Consider the following 12570-nt stretch of genomic DNA (forward strand, 5'->3'; position numbering starts at 1 on the left):
AGCAGCCACCGGCTGGTGCCTGTTGCTTGGAGCCCCTGTGTCGGGCGGCTTTCGGCGCGCCCTGTCCTTGGGTCAGGAATCCTTGTCAGAGGCCGAGCCGCCGCTTCCCAGGGCCTGGCGCGGCGCAGGGCGCCCGCCCGGGTCCCGGCGCGGGGTGCGCGCTCCTCGGGGCTCCGCGCGGCCCTTGCGGCACGGGCTGACGTCAGCGCCCGCGGCGGGCAGGGCGGGGCGGGGCGGGCGCTCCGCAGCGCGGGGGGCGCGGGGCAGCCGGGGCGCCGAGCGGGCAGCGCCGAGCGGGCAGCGCGGCCGCGCTCCTGCCTGCCCTGCGCCCGGCCGGCGCCATGGAGGAGTTCCTGCAGCGCGCCCAGTCCCGGCTGGTGAGTCACGGCGGGGGCCAGCGGGCGCGGGACTTCGCCCGACTTGCCGGTGACTGCGGCCACCGGCCTCGCCCCCGCAGCCCCGGGTGCGGCGCCCGCGGGTGCGCTCCGAAACTTCTCGGGGCAGTGTTATGGTCCTCCCGGGCGGGCGGCGGGCAGAGGATGGGGCTGGTGACCTTCGCAGCGGCTTGGGGCTGCGGCGTGTTTTGGGGGTGCCTTTTCCTCTCACACCTTGCTGCCCTCTAATTCCTGCTGAATAACGCTGTGCTTTACGAACCCACGAGCCCGTATCTGACAGGCATTGAGGGAGGTGTCAACGTGCCGTTTCGGGATTATTTGCACATTTCTTGGGACTTTCAGATGCATCAAGTTGCATAGTTGAAGGGAGGGGAATAATACGCGAAGTCGCTGAGGAAGTATTATTTCTGTGGTCTAAACGGCACTCGCTGTAGGGGATAAGTTTGGGTGAGCAAGATATTAAATAACTGTGCAATATGCAAAGATTACCAAGGTTCAGCATCATAATTGTGTCTCAGTTGTCATTGGTCATTAATGCCGAAGTAGGAATCACAGAGGTAAATAGATCCTGTTCTCAAACAGCTTGTTGGTAGGGCTGTGCTGAGTATTTATTTTGTTTACAGGGACTGTTAATCTACCCCAGGCAGGGTGTGCTCTTTCCCCCCTTACGTGGACTGCAAAAGTAGGATGTTTTTAAGACTGGCATGGTCTTAGGCCAACTTGTTTTCCATTTTGATTTTCTCTGCAAAACTCCGTTTTACTGACTTCTTACCTTTCATGTGTAGCTTGCATGCCCACTAGCTATCCAGCTCTAAGAAATGTTCATTTGTAAGAGTAGGACTGGGTTTATCCTACGGCTGCTTGTTCTATCCTGTGTCTTTGGGTGTTTGGTACTTGTAGGGCCTTCCCAGTTTCATAGATCTGTTAAGAATCTCTAGAGAGGGAGCAATCATAAGCCCAAGATGCTCTTTCTTTGTCAGATGTGGTTCTGTATCTAAAATGATTTGTAAAAGATGATTTGTTATGCTATACATTCTTGGCATGCATTGTTGGAAATCAGTGAATCAACTAATTTTTTTAGAGGAGTGGAGAAAGAGATGAGAAAATGAATCCCTTGGTGGCTTCCTTAATATTTAACTGTGTTGGCAAATATTGATGGTAAGTAAACATGAAGTGTGTAATTCTGGTCACATGCCAACAGAAGTTGTTTTAGAATGTACTTTTAGGAATTTTTAAAATATTTCCCTTATGTTTTCATATAAGCAGTTGTAGTTTTGGTAGCCCTCCTAAAAGATACTGCACAGTGCAGTTACAAATTCTTAATACATTTTTCACTTTAGAATTTCATGTATTACAAAATTTGAGATGGAGATGGTAGTTTTGACAAACTTTCTGCTCAAGAACATCATAGGTAGTCTTACTTGATAGATGCTAATTGTGCAGCGATAATGCTTCCCATTAGTAAGTGGCAGCAGTAAAAATGATTTCCTTACCTCTAAAAGCAAATATTGCAGTAATCTTTCTGAATATCTTTTTATACTCAAAAGGGACTTGTCTGGAAAACCAGAACTTGAAAGAGGCCCATGGAGAATAGATAAAATTATTTCTTTTGTTTAGATCAAGGGAGAAGCACAGTAACTGAACACCGCAGGAGAACCTTTAAAATTCCTGTAATGTGTGTTTTCAAAAGAAATGCAGAATCCTCTTTGTGCCTTCTAAGTCGTGGGAGGAAAAGACATGTTTTGGAGGCCTCCTCTACAGGAATGGTATTGTGGCAGGACTTTCTGACTCCATGTATGGGCATGTCAGTTGGTAATGGCTGGGGGTGAAGCATCTGAGCACTGGTGTGTTCAGTTCAGAACAGATCTATAAATTTTATTGGTTGTTTTCAATTTGGCAGTTTACTGTAGCACAGTGGCCTGAAGAGAGTAACCCAGAGAAACTAAAGATTTGCATTCTGCAACATAAGAGGCTGATGTTGTGTTTTCTTTTCAGCTTGGTCAGGCCTTTTGTGGGGAATTGTTCTCAGCTGGTAGCCAAAGGCTGAGTTGAAGCCAAGCATTGTTTTAACACTGATGTAAGGTAAAACTGTGCAGGGGAATGGGTGAATGACTAAGGAGGAAGGAGCTGCTGTGTGTTGTGCTACTGCAGCCATATCTGTGGAAGATGATAAAAGGCCTGCAGTTGTATCTGAGAGGCCTGGTGATGCCAGTGTCACAGTGCTGGCATTTCACGCCACAGGTATTCCTGTTAGATTAAACAGATTACAATGCACAGACTATGTGGTTGTTACTCAGCATGAGTAAAGGAAAATTTTCTCCAGAAAAGCAGTTGCTCCAGACCATGCAGGGGAACCTATTACAGGAAGTGCTTTGTCATTCATTTGGGTCTGGATCCAGGCACAACATTAATCAAGGCTATTTATCGGCACAGAGGAAATTATAGCCTCGGACTGTGCTGCACAAAGGGCATGCTTGTTTTTTGTTTTCTAAGCCTTTGTATTGTGTACCTTCATGGATTGTTGGAGAGGAAAATTCTCTGTGAATTATCTATTAATAATAAAGCCTCAACTAGACTATTCCTTCTTAAAAAACAATGGATTTTGCTTTCATAGCTTGTAAAACACTCTCAGAAATTTCCAGTACCAATCTTTGAAGTTGTTGTGTATAATCTATGTAAAACCAAGGAGGCAAAAGTTTTGAAGGCAATACATAATGGTGTATAAGAAATGCCATACTGAGATTTTTTCACATTTCTGCTTCAGTTCTGCAGGTTTTTCTCCAGTTTTTGGGTAAGTCTAGTAATAAAGAGATAATAGGTGAGACTAGATGAGGTCAAAGATCCTTCTAAACCATTCTATCTTGTCTAGAGTGAGGTTATAAACAACAGAATACACAGGCTGATCAGGAACTGAAAGCTTAGATCAAAATGTATAGCTGAACTAACATGTTAGCCACAGCTAGAACCATCTTCCATACATTTGGCTATGTCATGTGCTTGGTTTTTTTTATGCTTTGGCTTCAACAAAATCCCTGAGACAGTGAGTTTTACAGTTTTATCCCGTGCTTTGTTTGACAACGACAATATCCCTCTTTGTTTGCTTTAAATTGCCTGACAATTTCAATGTGTCTTCTATGATGCTTCTACCTGAGTGAATATTTTTATTTCACTTTCTCTCTGGTCTTTAATCAAGCAGTACCATATCCTCCCTGTCTTCTTTCAGACATTTTTAAGCTAAAGTTCATATATGAGCATAAGTCTATCACTCTGCTCATCCTTGTGCCCTTTCTCTGAAGATTTTATTTAACTGTTTGAAAGCTGGGGAGCCCAGAACCAGCTGTCAGGTTTAAGTCATAACACCATAAAAGACTGACAGTTGTACAATTGTCTTCTCTTTTTTTTTTTTTTTTTTTTTTTTATTTTCTTAAGGGTTCTTGCTATCCTACTTATTCTGTTTTACTGTCAGAAGGCATTTTTCTCATGCTTTCAGAGTATCATGTAACATGAATTCGTGATGTTTTTGCTGCTTAGTAATACCTTTTTTAAAGCTCATCTGACAGTGCACAGCACCTCAGTGCGGTTAAAAATGAAGACGAGTTGTTTTCTCACCTTTTCCCTAGCCTGCACTTCTTGGCTCTCAATTCCATTTACTGTTTTATTCCCTAGTCCCTCAGTGTCATGAGTCCTTTCTTCAGTTCTTGTAGCCAGTTACAGATTTAACTCTCCTAAATCATCTGGTATTGTCTGCAGCTTTTCCCACCTCATTATTTGCCTGCATTTCCTACTAGAAGTAATATTATTTATTATTTATGGATATGAGAAACAGCACATATCTCAGCACATATTCTTTTGGAGAATCTTTTGTGGTTATTCTTCACTGAAAAACTGACCATTTGTTCCTGTCCTTTTTTTCCTGAACTTCGAGTTCTGTAGTGTGTCATGAAAGGATGACACCCCTTTTTTCTTGGGTTATTTTGTTTCTTTATTGGCCGGTAGGAAATTTTTCAGTAGTATTTTGGAAGATCCAAATAAAATACTTGCTTGTCCTTCTCTGCATCTTATTGAGTTATTTAAGAACTTTACTTAACTTAAAACAATTTTGTACAAAAAATGTCATGCTTTGCAAACATTGTTTTTTCCCCACTGTATTATGTTATTAGTCTCTTGGAATTAGACTCTTTCAGGTACAGGCAAACCATCCAGATGGAGAAGAGTTACTGATCAGTCAGTATAAAATTTTGTATTTATTCAAGAAAACAAAAGTTTTCAAAAGTTTAAGGTTTCAGTGGTGTAGCTTCAGACTGATTATCAGAGCAGTTATCAAGATGTTAAAGTCAATTAAATAGAGAACTAAACATTCAGAAAGTACTTCCTCAGTAATTCCCTGACGTGAAATACTATGTACTGAGGAAGTTACTTAAATTAGGTATTTTTCAAGTAGTCTGACATGCTTCAGACTGTTACAGTGAAGTGGAATGACTGTGAGAAGCTAAATCAAGGGAGTATGTCAAGAAAGAAGCTGTAAAAATTTTAAAAACAAATTTACAGAATTTCCTCTGAGAGATGCTGAAACATGGACTGCCAGAGAGTGCTTTTTCCCTGCTTTTGGTCTGTGCCTAATGGAGAACATAATGCTTTGTATGCTGGCTTCAGGGAAGTCAAGAACAGAATGGGCCCCAGAAAGGCTTAATGTGCTGATGATACTGAGATAACCACACACTGCAGCAAAGTGCTTCAAACTAGTAATTGAAAGATGGTCCTCCTCCTGCAGAGAATAGCAAATTAGCTGGGGAAATTATCTTTCTAAATGCTATGTCATCTTCAGCAGTTGACAGTATTTGGGAAAAAACCCCAAACCTCTAAAAATTGAAGTTATTTTATTCCCTTGCTGATACAAGAAAAGAGACCAGAATGCTGTACCTATGTTACACCTGGCAGGGTACACACTGGACAAATGGGGTATTATGACCCCAGACAGGTGTGCCCAAATAAATACTGGTCTGTTTTACTGGACATTTTCCAGTCTGAGGAAAAGATAACTGAGGGCCAGGCCCTTGACCAGGGAGATGCCCTTGAGAATAGCAAAAAGGCTTTTAAGGCACTGCTTTGATAGATATGAAAAATGAATGTTGTGCTTATTTCTGAGGCACAGAAGTTCAAAGAACAGTTAGTGATGATGGCATGACTTGAGTAGATTTATGCGACCACAGTTTAAAAACAAGCTGAGTCACTTACATGCTTATTCATAGTGCCTCTTATTTTCCTATCTGGAGGTCTTTTATCAATGATAGGCAGTGGTTACTTTGAAAATAGTATTTGATTTAGTTGGAATATAGTTTTGGCTTTACAGGAGGTGAGAAACACTACAGAATTGAAGCAGAAGTTATTTTCAGAAACTGCTGAACATCTCCAAACTGAGGAGTAAAAAAGCTTTTAAACATTTAGACAGGGAGGCAAGTCTTACCGTCTCATGTGTCTTCTGTGCATTCATCCAGCAGCACACAAGGGACTTGACTACACTTAGCTAGGCACTTATGCTATGTAAGACTTAAAGAGTATGAGTAATGATATTGACTCCAGTTGGAAAACTCAGATATAGAAGTTATACATACACCAAAAATGGTTGCAGAATCGGAGTATTATGGCTGATTAACATTTTATTACTTAAATCTGTCAGAAGAAATCATGCAGCAGCAGCTATGGAGTCAGTATTTATTAGTAATAAGGAAAAAAGAGTAAACATTGCACCAGCATTATTCTGAGGTAAATTTTTAAACAAAGCAATGTTATGAGCAGTTACAGTAATATTGAAAGTCTGGTTTTTGTTATCATGCTACAATTTCAAGTGGATTACTCCCTTCTTTTATGGGTACCACATAATCAGAAATATTTCTTAACTGGTAAAGAATTCAGGGAATCATAAGAAAATTATTTAAGGAATTCATGTCCAAGAAAAAAAATGAATCAAACAAAAAACTTGATTAAATTACTGCTGCACTGAGACATGAGAGCTGTCTGGATCTATGAGGTTGCTAGAAGCAATGCAAAGAAAGGAAGGAATCGTTTGTTCACGTACATGGGTATAAATATGTAATTGCAAAACAGTCAGCAGAAGCTTAATAAAGAGTATATTTCCAGAAATTAAGTCTGTTAGCACGGAAGACAGTTTCCCAAAGGAGTGAGAGAAGGCCTCTGCATATAAGCAAACCAAAATAAAATCTGAATTGGAGGAACATATGTAAAACTGCTTTAAAAAGCAACATGTAATTGTAAGGAAAATATATTGGGTAATTAATAGCCTTTTACCGTTCCTACTAAAGTCAGACAGACTACAAATGTGGCAGAAATTGAGAATTAAAGATGCTTTCTCCCCATGGATTTTCATGCTTTGGGATGATAGAAACAGCATTTTTAAGCAATTACCTACATACCTTGTTTTTCTTCTGTCTCTGGTGCAGTGATAGATGAAGCATGCCATATTGGTAATGATTAGGTCAAATTCTGTCCTGGTTAGCTTTTGCAATGTTGAATCATTGCATTTGTAGCTGACATACTTTATATTTTGTTCTACACCCAAATAAATTCCAAAGGCATTTCAGTGCAGTGTGGTTTGGTATTTCCTAGGGTATCACACAACTATTAAAGTGTGGCCATGATTCTGCTGTGCTAGATTACATGCAAATACTTAATTAAAAAATCGGTTCAGTTTCTATCTTAGGGGTCTGTTGGATGTACTAGATTGAGGAGATAAATCCAAAGTAGTAGTATGGTAGTAATAGTTGGTTTTATGTTTCCTAACCTATTAGTTAGGATTTCAGCAAATGGCAGTTTTGCATAGGAATTAGAAAAAACCAGAGAGTTGCTGATGTTTGGGACATATTTTTAAGCATAAGGACAGCATCACAGAAAAAGGAAATCTGACTACTCTTTCCGTTCCTCTGCTATAGACCACTTGAAGATAAAACTTAATGTTTCATTATTGAATAGGAAACGAAAGACAAAGCAGAGAAGGATTTAAAAAGGCTTCAAGATGTTGTTGAGGCATTTTCTTGAACGTGTTGGAGCAAGGAGGGTGGGAAGAGGGAGGTCTGTATAGGCAGAGTCAGACTCAGGATAGGAGGGGAAGGCTTTCCACAGCATGACTGTGGAAGCTGGTAGGTTACTTCTGCTGAAACCAAATAATGTTTATGTGATTAAACCATCAGGTCATGATAGCCAGAGTGTTAGCTCTGAGGGTAGGTAGGAAAGGCAGGAAAGGTTAATGAGCTAAACAGGCCTGCAGGACTTCGCAGTAGGTAAGTAGTGTCTAAACTGAATATGATGTCAGGATTACAGGCTGGAGTTATAGGTAGGATACTTTCATTAGTTCCCTATATATTTGTGATTTATGCTCCTCTGAGAGAGAGGTACAGTAAAAGGAGAGGGAGTAAAACCTCAGCTTTAATCATGCTCGGGTGGACTGTATGATTGTGTTTATGCTGGGAAGGTGTGAATAGGTGTGGGATTTTAGTTTGGAAAGGGCAGGACTAGGGCAGCATGGAAGTCCTATTTGCCAGCCTGGAGTCCTGAGGGAGATCAGGCTTAGGATTTAAATGACTTCATAACATTCCTATTATATTCTTTTTCTTGAAAGAAGGGAGTCCGTTCCAAAAAACAGTTAGACAGGTCCTTAACAAACAGTTACGATATCACTTGTTCTAACAAGATCCAAATAGATGGTGGCACAGTAAGGACAGAGGATGGACAGTGAAAAGACAAGGAAGATTTCAGAAAATGATGACATCTGGAGGACGTCAGATAGTTCTCCTTCCCTGTTTACTGAATCATTTGACTGTAACTGAATAATGTGTAATAGGCCTAATAGACCTAATGCACTGGCCCAGTTCCATCTTGCACAGTCATAACCTGCTTCTGTACATTTCCTTCTAGCTGTAATGTATTAATCTTAAGCCTCCTTATAACAAATTCTGTCTAGAACACAGTTTGACTTTGCGGTGTACCTGTTTTGTACTACTTTATGATTTACCTTTATGATATTTAGTTCTACTTTGGAAATTTTGATCTTGCTATATTTTGATTGCAATAATTGTGTTCATGTCTGTTTGTAACTGGCACAGTTTTGGTTTTTGGTTTAGTCTTGTGTGTGGAAGTGATGCCGTGTGCAGCCCCTGATGCTAAGTAACCAAGTTAGCTGCTAAAGCAGCCCTTGCCTGTGAGACACCATCCTGCTGTAGCAACCTTCTCCCTAATGGTTAATCTCATTGTGCTACATTGTGCTACACAGCATAAAAAATGATAATTCTCAATAAATACTTCCTTGCACTTGTATGGTAGTGATTGCAAAATCCTTATCAAAGAGGAGTTGGTAGGGAAGAAGAGAATTCTGAATTGTTTTTTCAGCTACTATCATGCTCTTATAAATCCTGGATATATGTGGAGACTTAGAATCTGGAGGGCTACAGAGACAGGCATATTCTGCTTGGTGAACCTTGTATGCTGATCTGGGAGTCAGTGGGATAGGAAAGAGGAAAAATTCCCTTTGATGAGAAGCAGATTTCCTCTGGAATTCTGCTTGGAATATATTTGTCATTTTCTGAAGCAGTGATAAATGGTAAACTTTTGAACACTTGCAGGGACATTCCTAAATATAGACAGTTGGCAAATAACCAGTTGATTAAGCAGCCTTTCTTTGACTTAGAAAATGTTTCAGCATTCAGTCAAAGTCATTTGCAGGCCTGGCTGTGTTGCAGATGAGTCATACGAAGTACTGTGATGGTTTAACCTGCTGGAAAAGTAAGCTACTGGGTTTGATGATGCCTATATGCAGTCCACATAAGTTTTGTATATGTTTAGTTAGTTTTCTTACAGATAAATCTCTTTGAGACTTTATCCTTAGCAGTCACATTACTTAGAAGAACAAATGGTTTTTTGTGATATCTTGAGTATTGTGTCTGTAAGAGGGTGTTTAGGACTATATGAAATCTTGGAAAGGTTAGTCTGAGGGTTCCTGCATGTCTCTTTTACGTGTTTAATTAAGTAAATAGCCATATAAAGTTAAAAGACCGGATACTATTTAACCCCCCATTTCACTTCCAGTCTCTTTCTAGTTTTGGATTTGGTTCTGTGCTTCTTTGATTTTTTGAATTAAAAAAAAAAATTACCTAACATAAAAATGGCAATAACCCATGCAATTTAAATAATTGTAGCTCAGAAAACAAACAAAATTTTCTAATTTTGCAAAGATGGACTTGACTGTTCTTTCTCTTGATTTAGTTGAAGTAGGATGGATGTGCAGTAATTTTTTGACTAGCAAAAGTACTGTAATTCAAGTTCAACTGAATTACAAACTTTTTTAAAATTCAAAATGAATTACTCAGGCTGTGAGGGGTTTGGAGACTGAATGGTATCACTAGGGCATTCATTGTGGTAAAGAGATGATACACTACTTCTCTACCACCCTAAAGGAAATCTGTGCATTTGTCTTTGTGACAAGATGGGATTGTAGAGGCTGATGATAGATAAACTATCAGCTGCAAACAGTTTTAAAATTTCGTAACTTGCTACTTTTTAACACAAAATTTATTTTTTTGTATGGAAGGAAGAGTTATGGGATGTTTTTGTATGATTCTTTGCTTTCTGCATATTCTGAAAGGCAAACTGCATAAACTTACATAAAGGCAGTTCCGTGCTACTGTGAGGATGCCTTCCCTTCCTTGAAAATTTGATGCATACTAGAACTTCAGCACTGACAGTCTTAGGACAAGAATAAAATGGTTTCATTGATTGAAGTGGTGTAGCTATGCACTAAAGCCTTCATTCCAGGTGTAAGTGAGTGGTGTAGACTGGAATTCTAGTCCTTGAATTCCAAAGACATTTGCTTATATCCAGTTTAAATCACATGTGAAAATGAATGAAATTCTAATGTTAGCTATTTGTTAACATCTTGAAGATCATTGTGCAGTTTTTTACTGTCACCTTTTGTGCAGTGGAAGAGGAGTTTCTGAGGCTGGGTCAGAGGTATTTTGCTTGATCTGTCTTGCCAAGTTTGTAGAGTAGTTGTGGTATGGTATGACCCTGTCTCAATGTGAAGGTGTTGAGCCTTCATTGGAAAAACCAATTAAAGTAGCCACCAACTTCCCACCCTTTCCCCATATGTATATATGTTATAATCTCATGGCCTGAAAAGATCATCTGTTTACATATTCTAAGTAAAACAAAAGTTACAGTTGATACAGAAAATGAACTGATCTAAAGAAATATTTTTCTTTAAATTTAGGTAAGTGTGAAGACTGAACTCTGCTTGACTAAAAATGCTGGGATCTTGTTTACATTTATACTGGGTAAAACTGAAGAGAGTAGCCTCATTATGCAAAAATAGAACACTAAATACAAAAATGCTCACTTGTAATGTCGACAGCAATAAGCAGGTGAACTTAGGTTCTTGTGTCCTTTTCTCCTCAACTTTGTAGTTCCAAAGGGGCTGAAGTAATGAGACACTTATATTTTTATTTTATTTTTCCTTTGCCCTATTTTTTTCTTTCTCCTCATTGTCCTTCCAAGCACTACAATGCTCAACAGGCAGAACTATGATCCTGCCATGTTGCTATTAAGAGTAGAGAAGTGTACAGTGTGTGTGAAATTAGTATAGACTCTCAGTAAATTTCAATGATTTCAGAACACTGCAGTATAAGTACCTTGTGGTTCTTCATCAGTGCTGGTGATAGTGTAGTCTGTCTTTTCCTTCTGTGCCAACAAATGAGCTACAGATGCGTTTTGTCGTACATCTTATGTTTTAGGATAAATTAACCTTTTGGGATGTGATTGTTTCTGAACTGCAACTTTAAGTTCTACCTTACAACATGCTGTCTTTTGCTAAAAACCCAGATCATCCTAACTGCTTCTGCATTTTGCTGCACTGAAAAATAAACAAAGATGCTAAACAAGATGTGAAATGACATTCTACATAGTTCTAGCTCTGTTTGCGTGTGTCCTCCATTGTTAACTGAGTGCTTCATTACTTACCTTCTAAACTAGTTAGAATTTGTTTAAGTCTTTGCATATTTCAAATTTTTAGACCCCAAATCAGTGCTACTTGATGATGTTGTGGCAAAACCAACCTAGTTACTTGCCCTATTATGTAGTGATTAGAATTTAGCTGCTTTTCTTCCAACCAGATAATAATTACTGATACTGAATTAATAGCAGTCTGTAGGAGCAGAATCTGCTCTCTGCTTCCATAAACCAGAAGTGGATATACATCTATATTTCATATAATTGTTTGAGCCACAGTAAAATATCAGAAGCTACAGCTGGAGTAGTAATCTGATATGTTCTGTCCAATTTAAAAACTCAGAGGATGATTGAATTCCAGGCATTGTGAGGTGTAAGCATCTCTCTGAGATACATGAAAATCTCCGTTACAGATCTATTGCATTGTGAGGATGTGGTGCTCACTTTAAAGCATGGGTTTGGATTTTAATGTTTCCAAAGTGGCTACATAGATTCTTTAGGAAGAGACTGTATATGATAGTTGAAGAAGGTAAGACTGAGAGAGATGGAAAGGGGCTGCAAACACTGAGTGTAGTTGTCCAACCTGGCATCTCAGCCCTAGCAGTTTTCACTTAGTCCACACTATTAAATTACCACTTTCATGTAGGTCACTTGTGCACTCACATTCTCTGTCACTTGGACACACAGAGAGAAGCACAAACCCTAGGGAGTCTGTTTCTAGACATTGTTGATACACAAGAAAATTCCTGAGGTGGTGGGGCTAGAGACCTTACTGAGTAAGACTGGTCAGGTTGGAATCTTTGATATGTATTAGAAACACTGACTTCTTTGGTAAATTTGCACCTCTAAGGGAGGAGGAAACTAGGCTTTCCTTATGCCCATATGGCATGCTATAGCTTCTGATTTTCTGACAAACACCGTTAAAGAAATAAAGTACTGTTAATGCTCTATTTTCACTTTGATTTGAAGGAAAGATTTGAGGACCTCGAGGGCAAGGCTTCGAAGGAATATCTGAGGTCACTTGGTTTGCTTGGCATGGGGGAAGAGAAGGTTGAAGCAAGACATGGGGTGGTGGCGGGGGAGCGGCTGATCCCTCTTTGTGAGCAGTGATAGATCATAAGGAAATGCAGTGAACCTGTGCCAGGGGATGTCCAGACTGGACATT

General features: G+C 39.8%; 1 protein-coding gene across 1 annotated transcript in view; it reads left to right on the forward strand.

Annotated features, from left to right (window-relative positions):
* The first annotated feature begins 326 nt into the window (after positions 1-326).
* PRUNE2 (prune homolog 2 with BCH domain) overlaps positions 327-12570 on the forward strand; it is a 132319-nt gene continuing 120075 nt past the window's right edge. Inside the window, exon 1 of the mRNA XM_077171135.1 lies at positions 327-377. Within this exon, the coding sequence (XP_077027250.1) occupies positions 342-377 (36 nt within the window). The 5' untranslated portion in view covers positions 327-341. The remainder of the gene's footprint in view (positions 378-12570) is intronic.

This window comes from Agelaius phoeniceus, chromosome Z, assembly GCF_051311805.1.
Source record: "Agelaius phoeniceus isolate bAgePho1 chromosome Z, bAgePho1.hap1, whole genome shotgun sequence".
In the NCBI taxonomy this organism is placed as follows: domain Eukaryota; kingdom Metazoa; phylum Chordata; class Aves; order Passeriformes; family Icteridae; genus Agelaius; species Agelaius phoeniceus.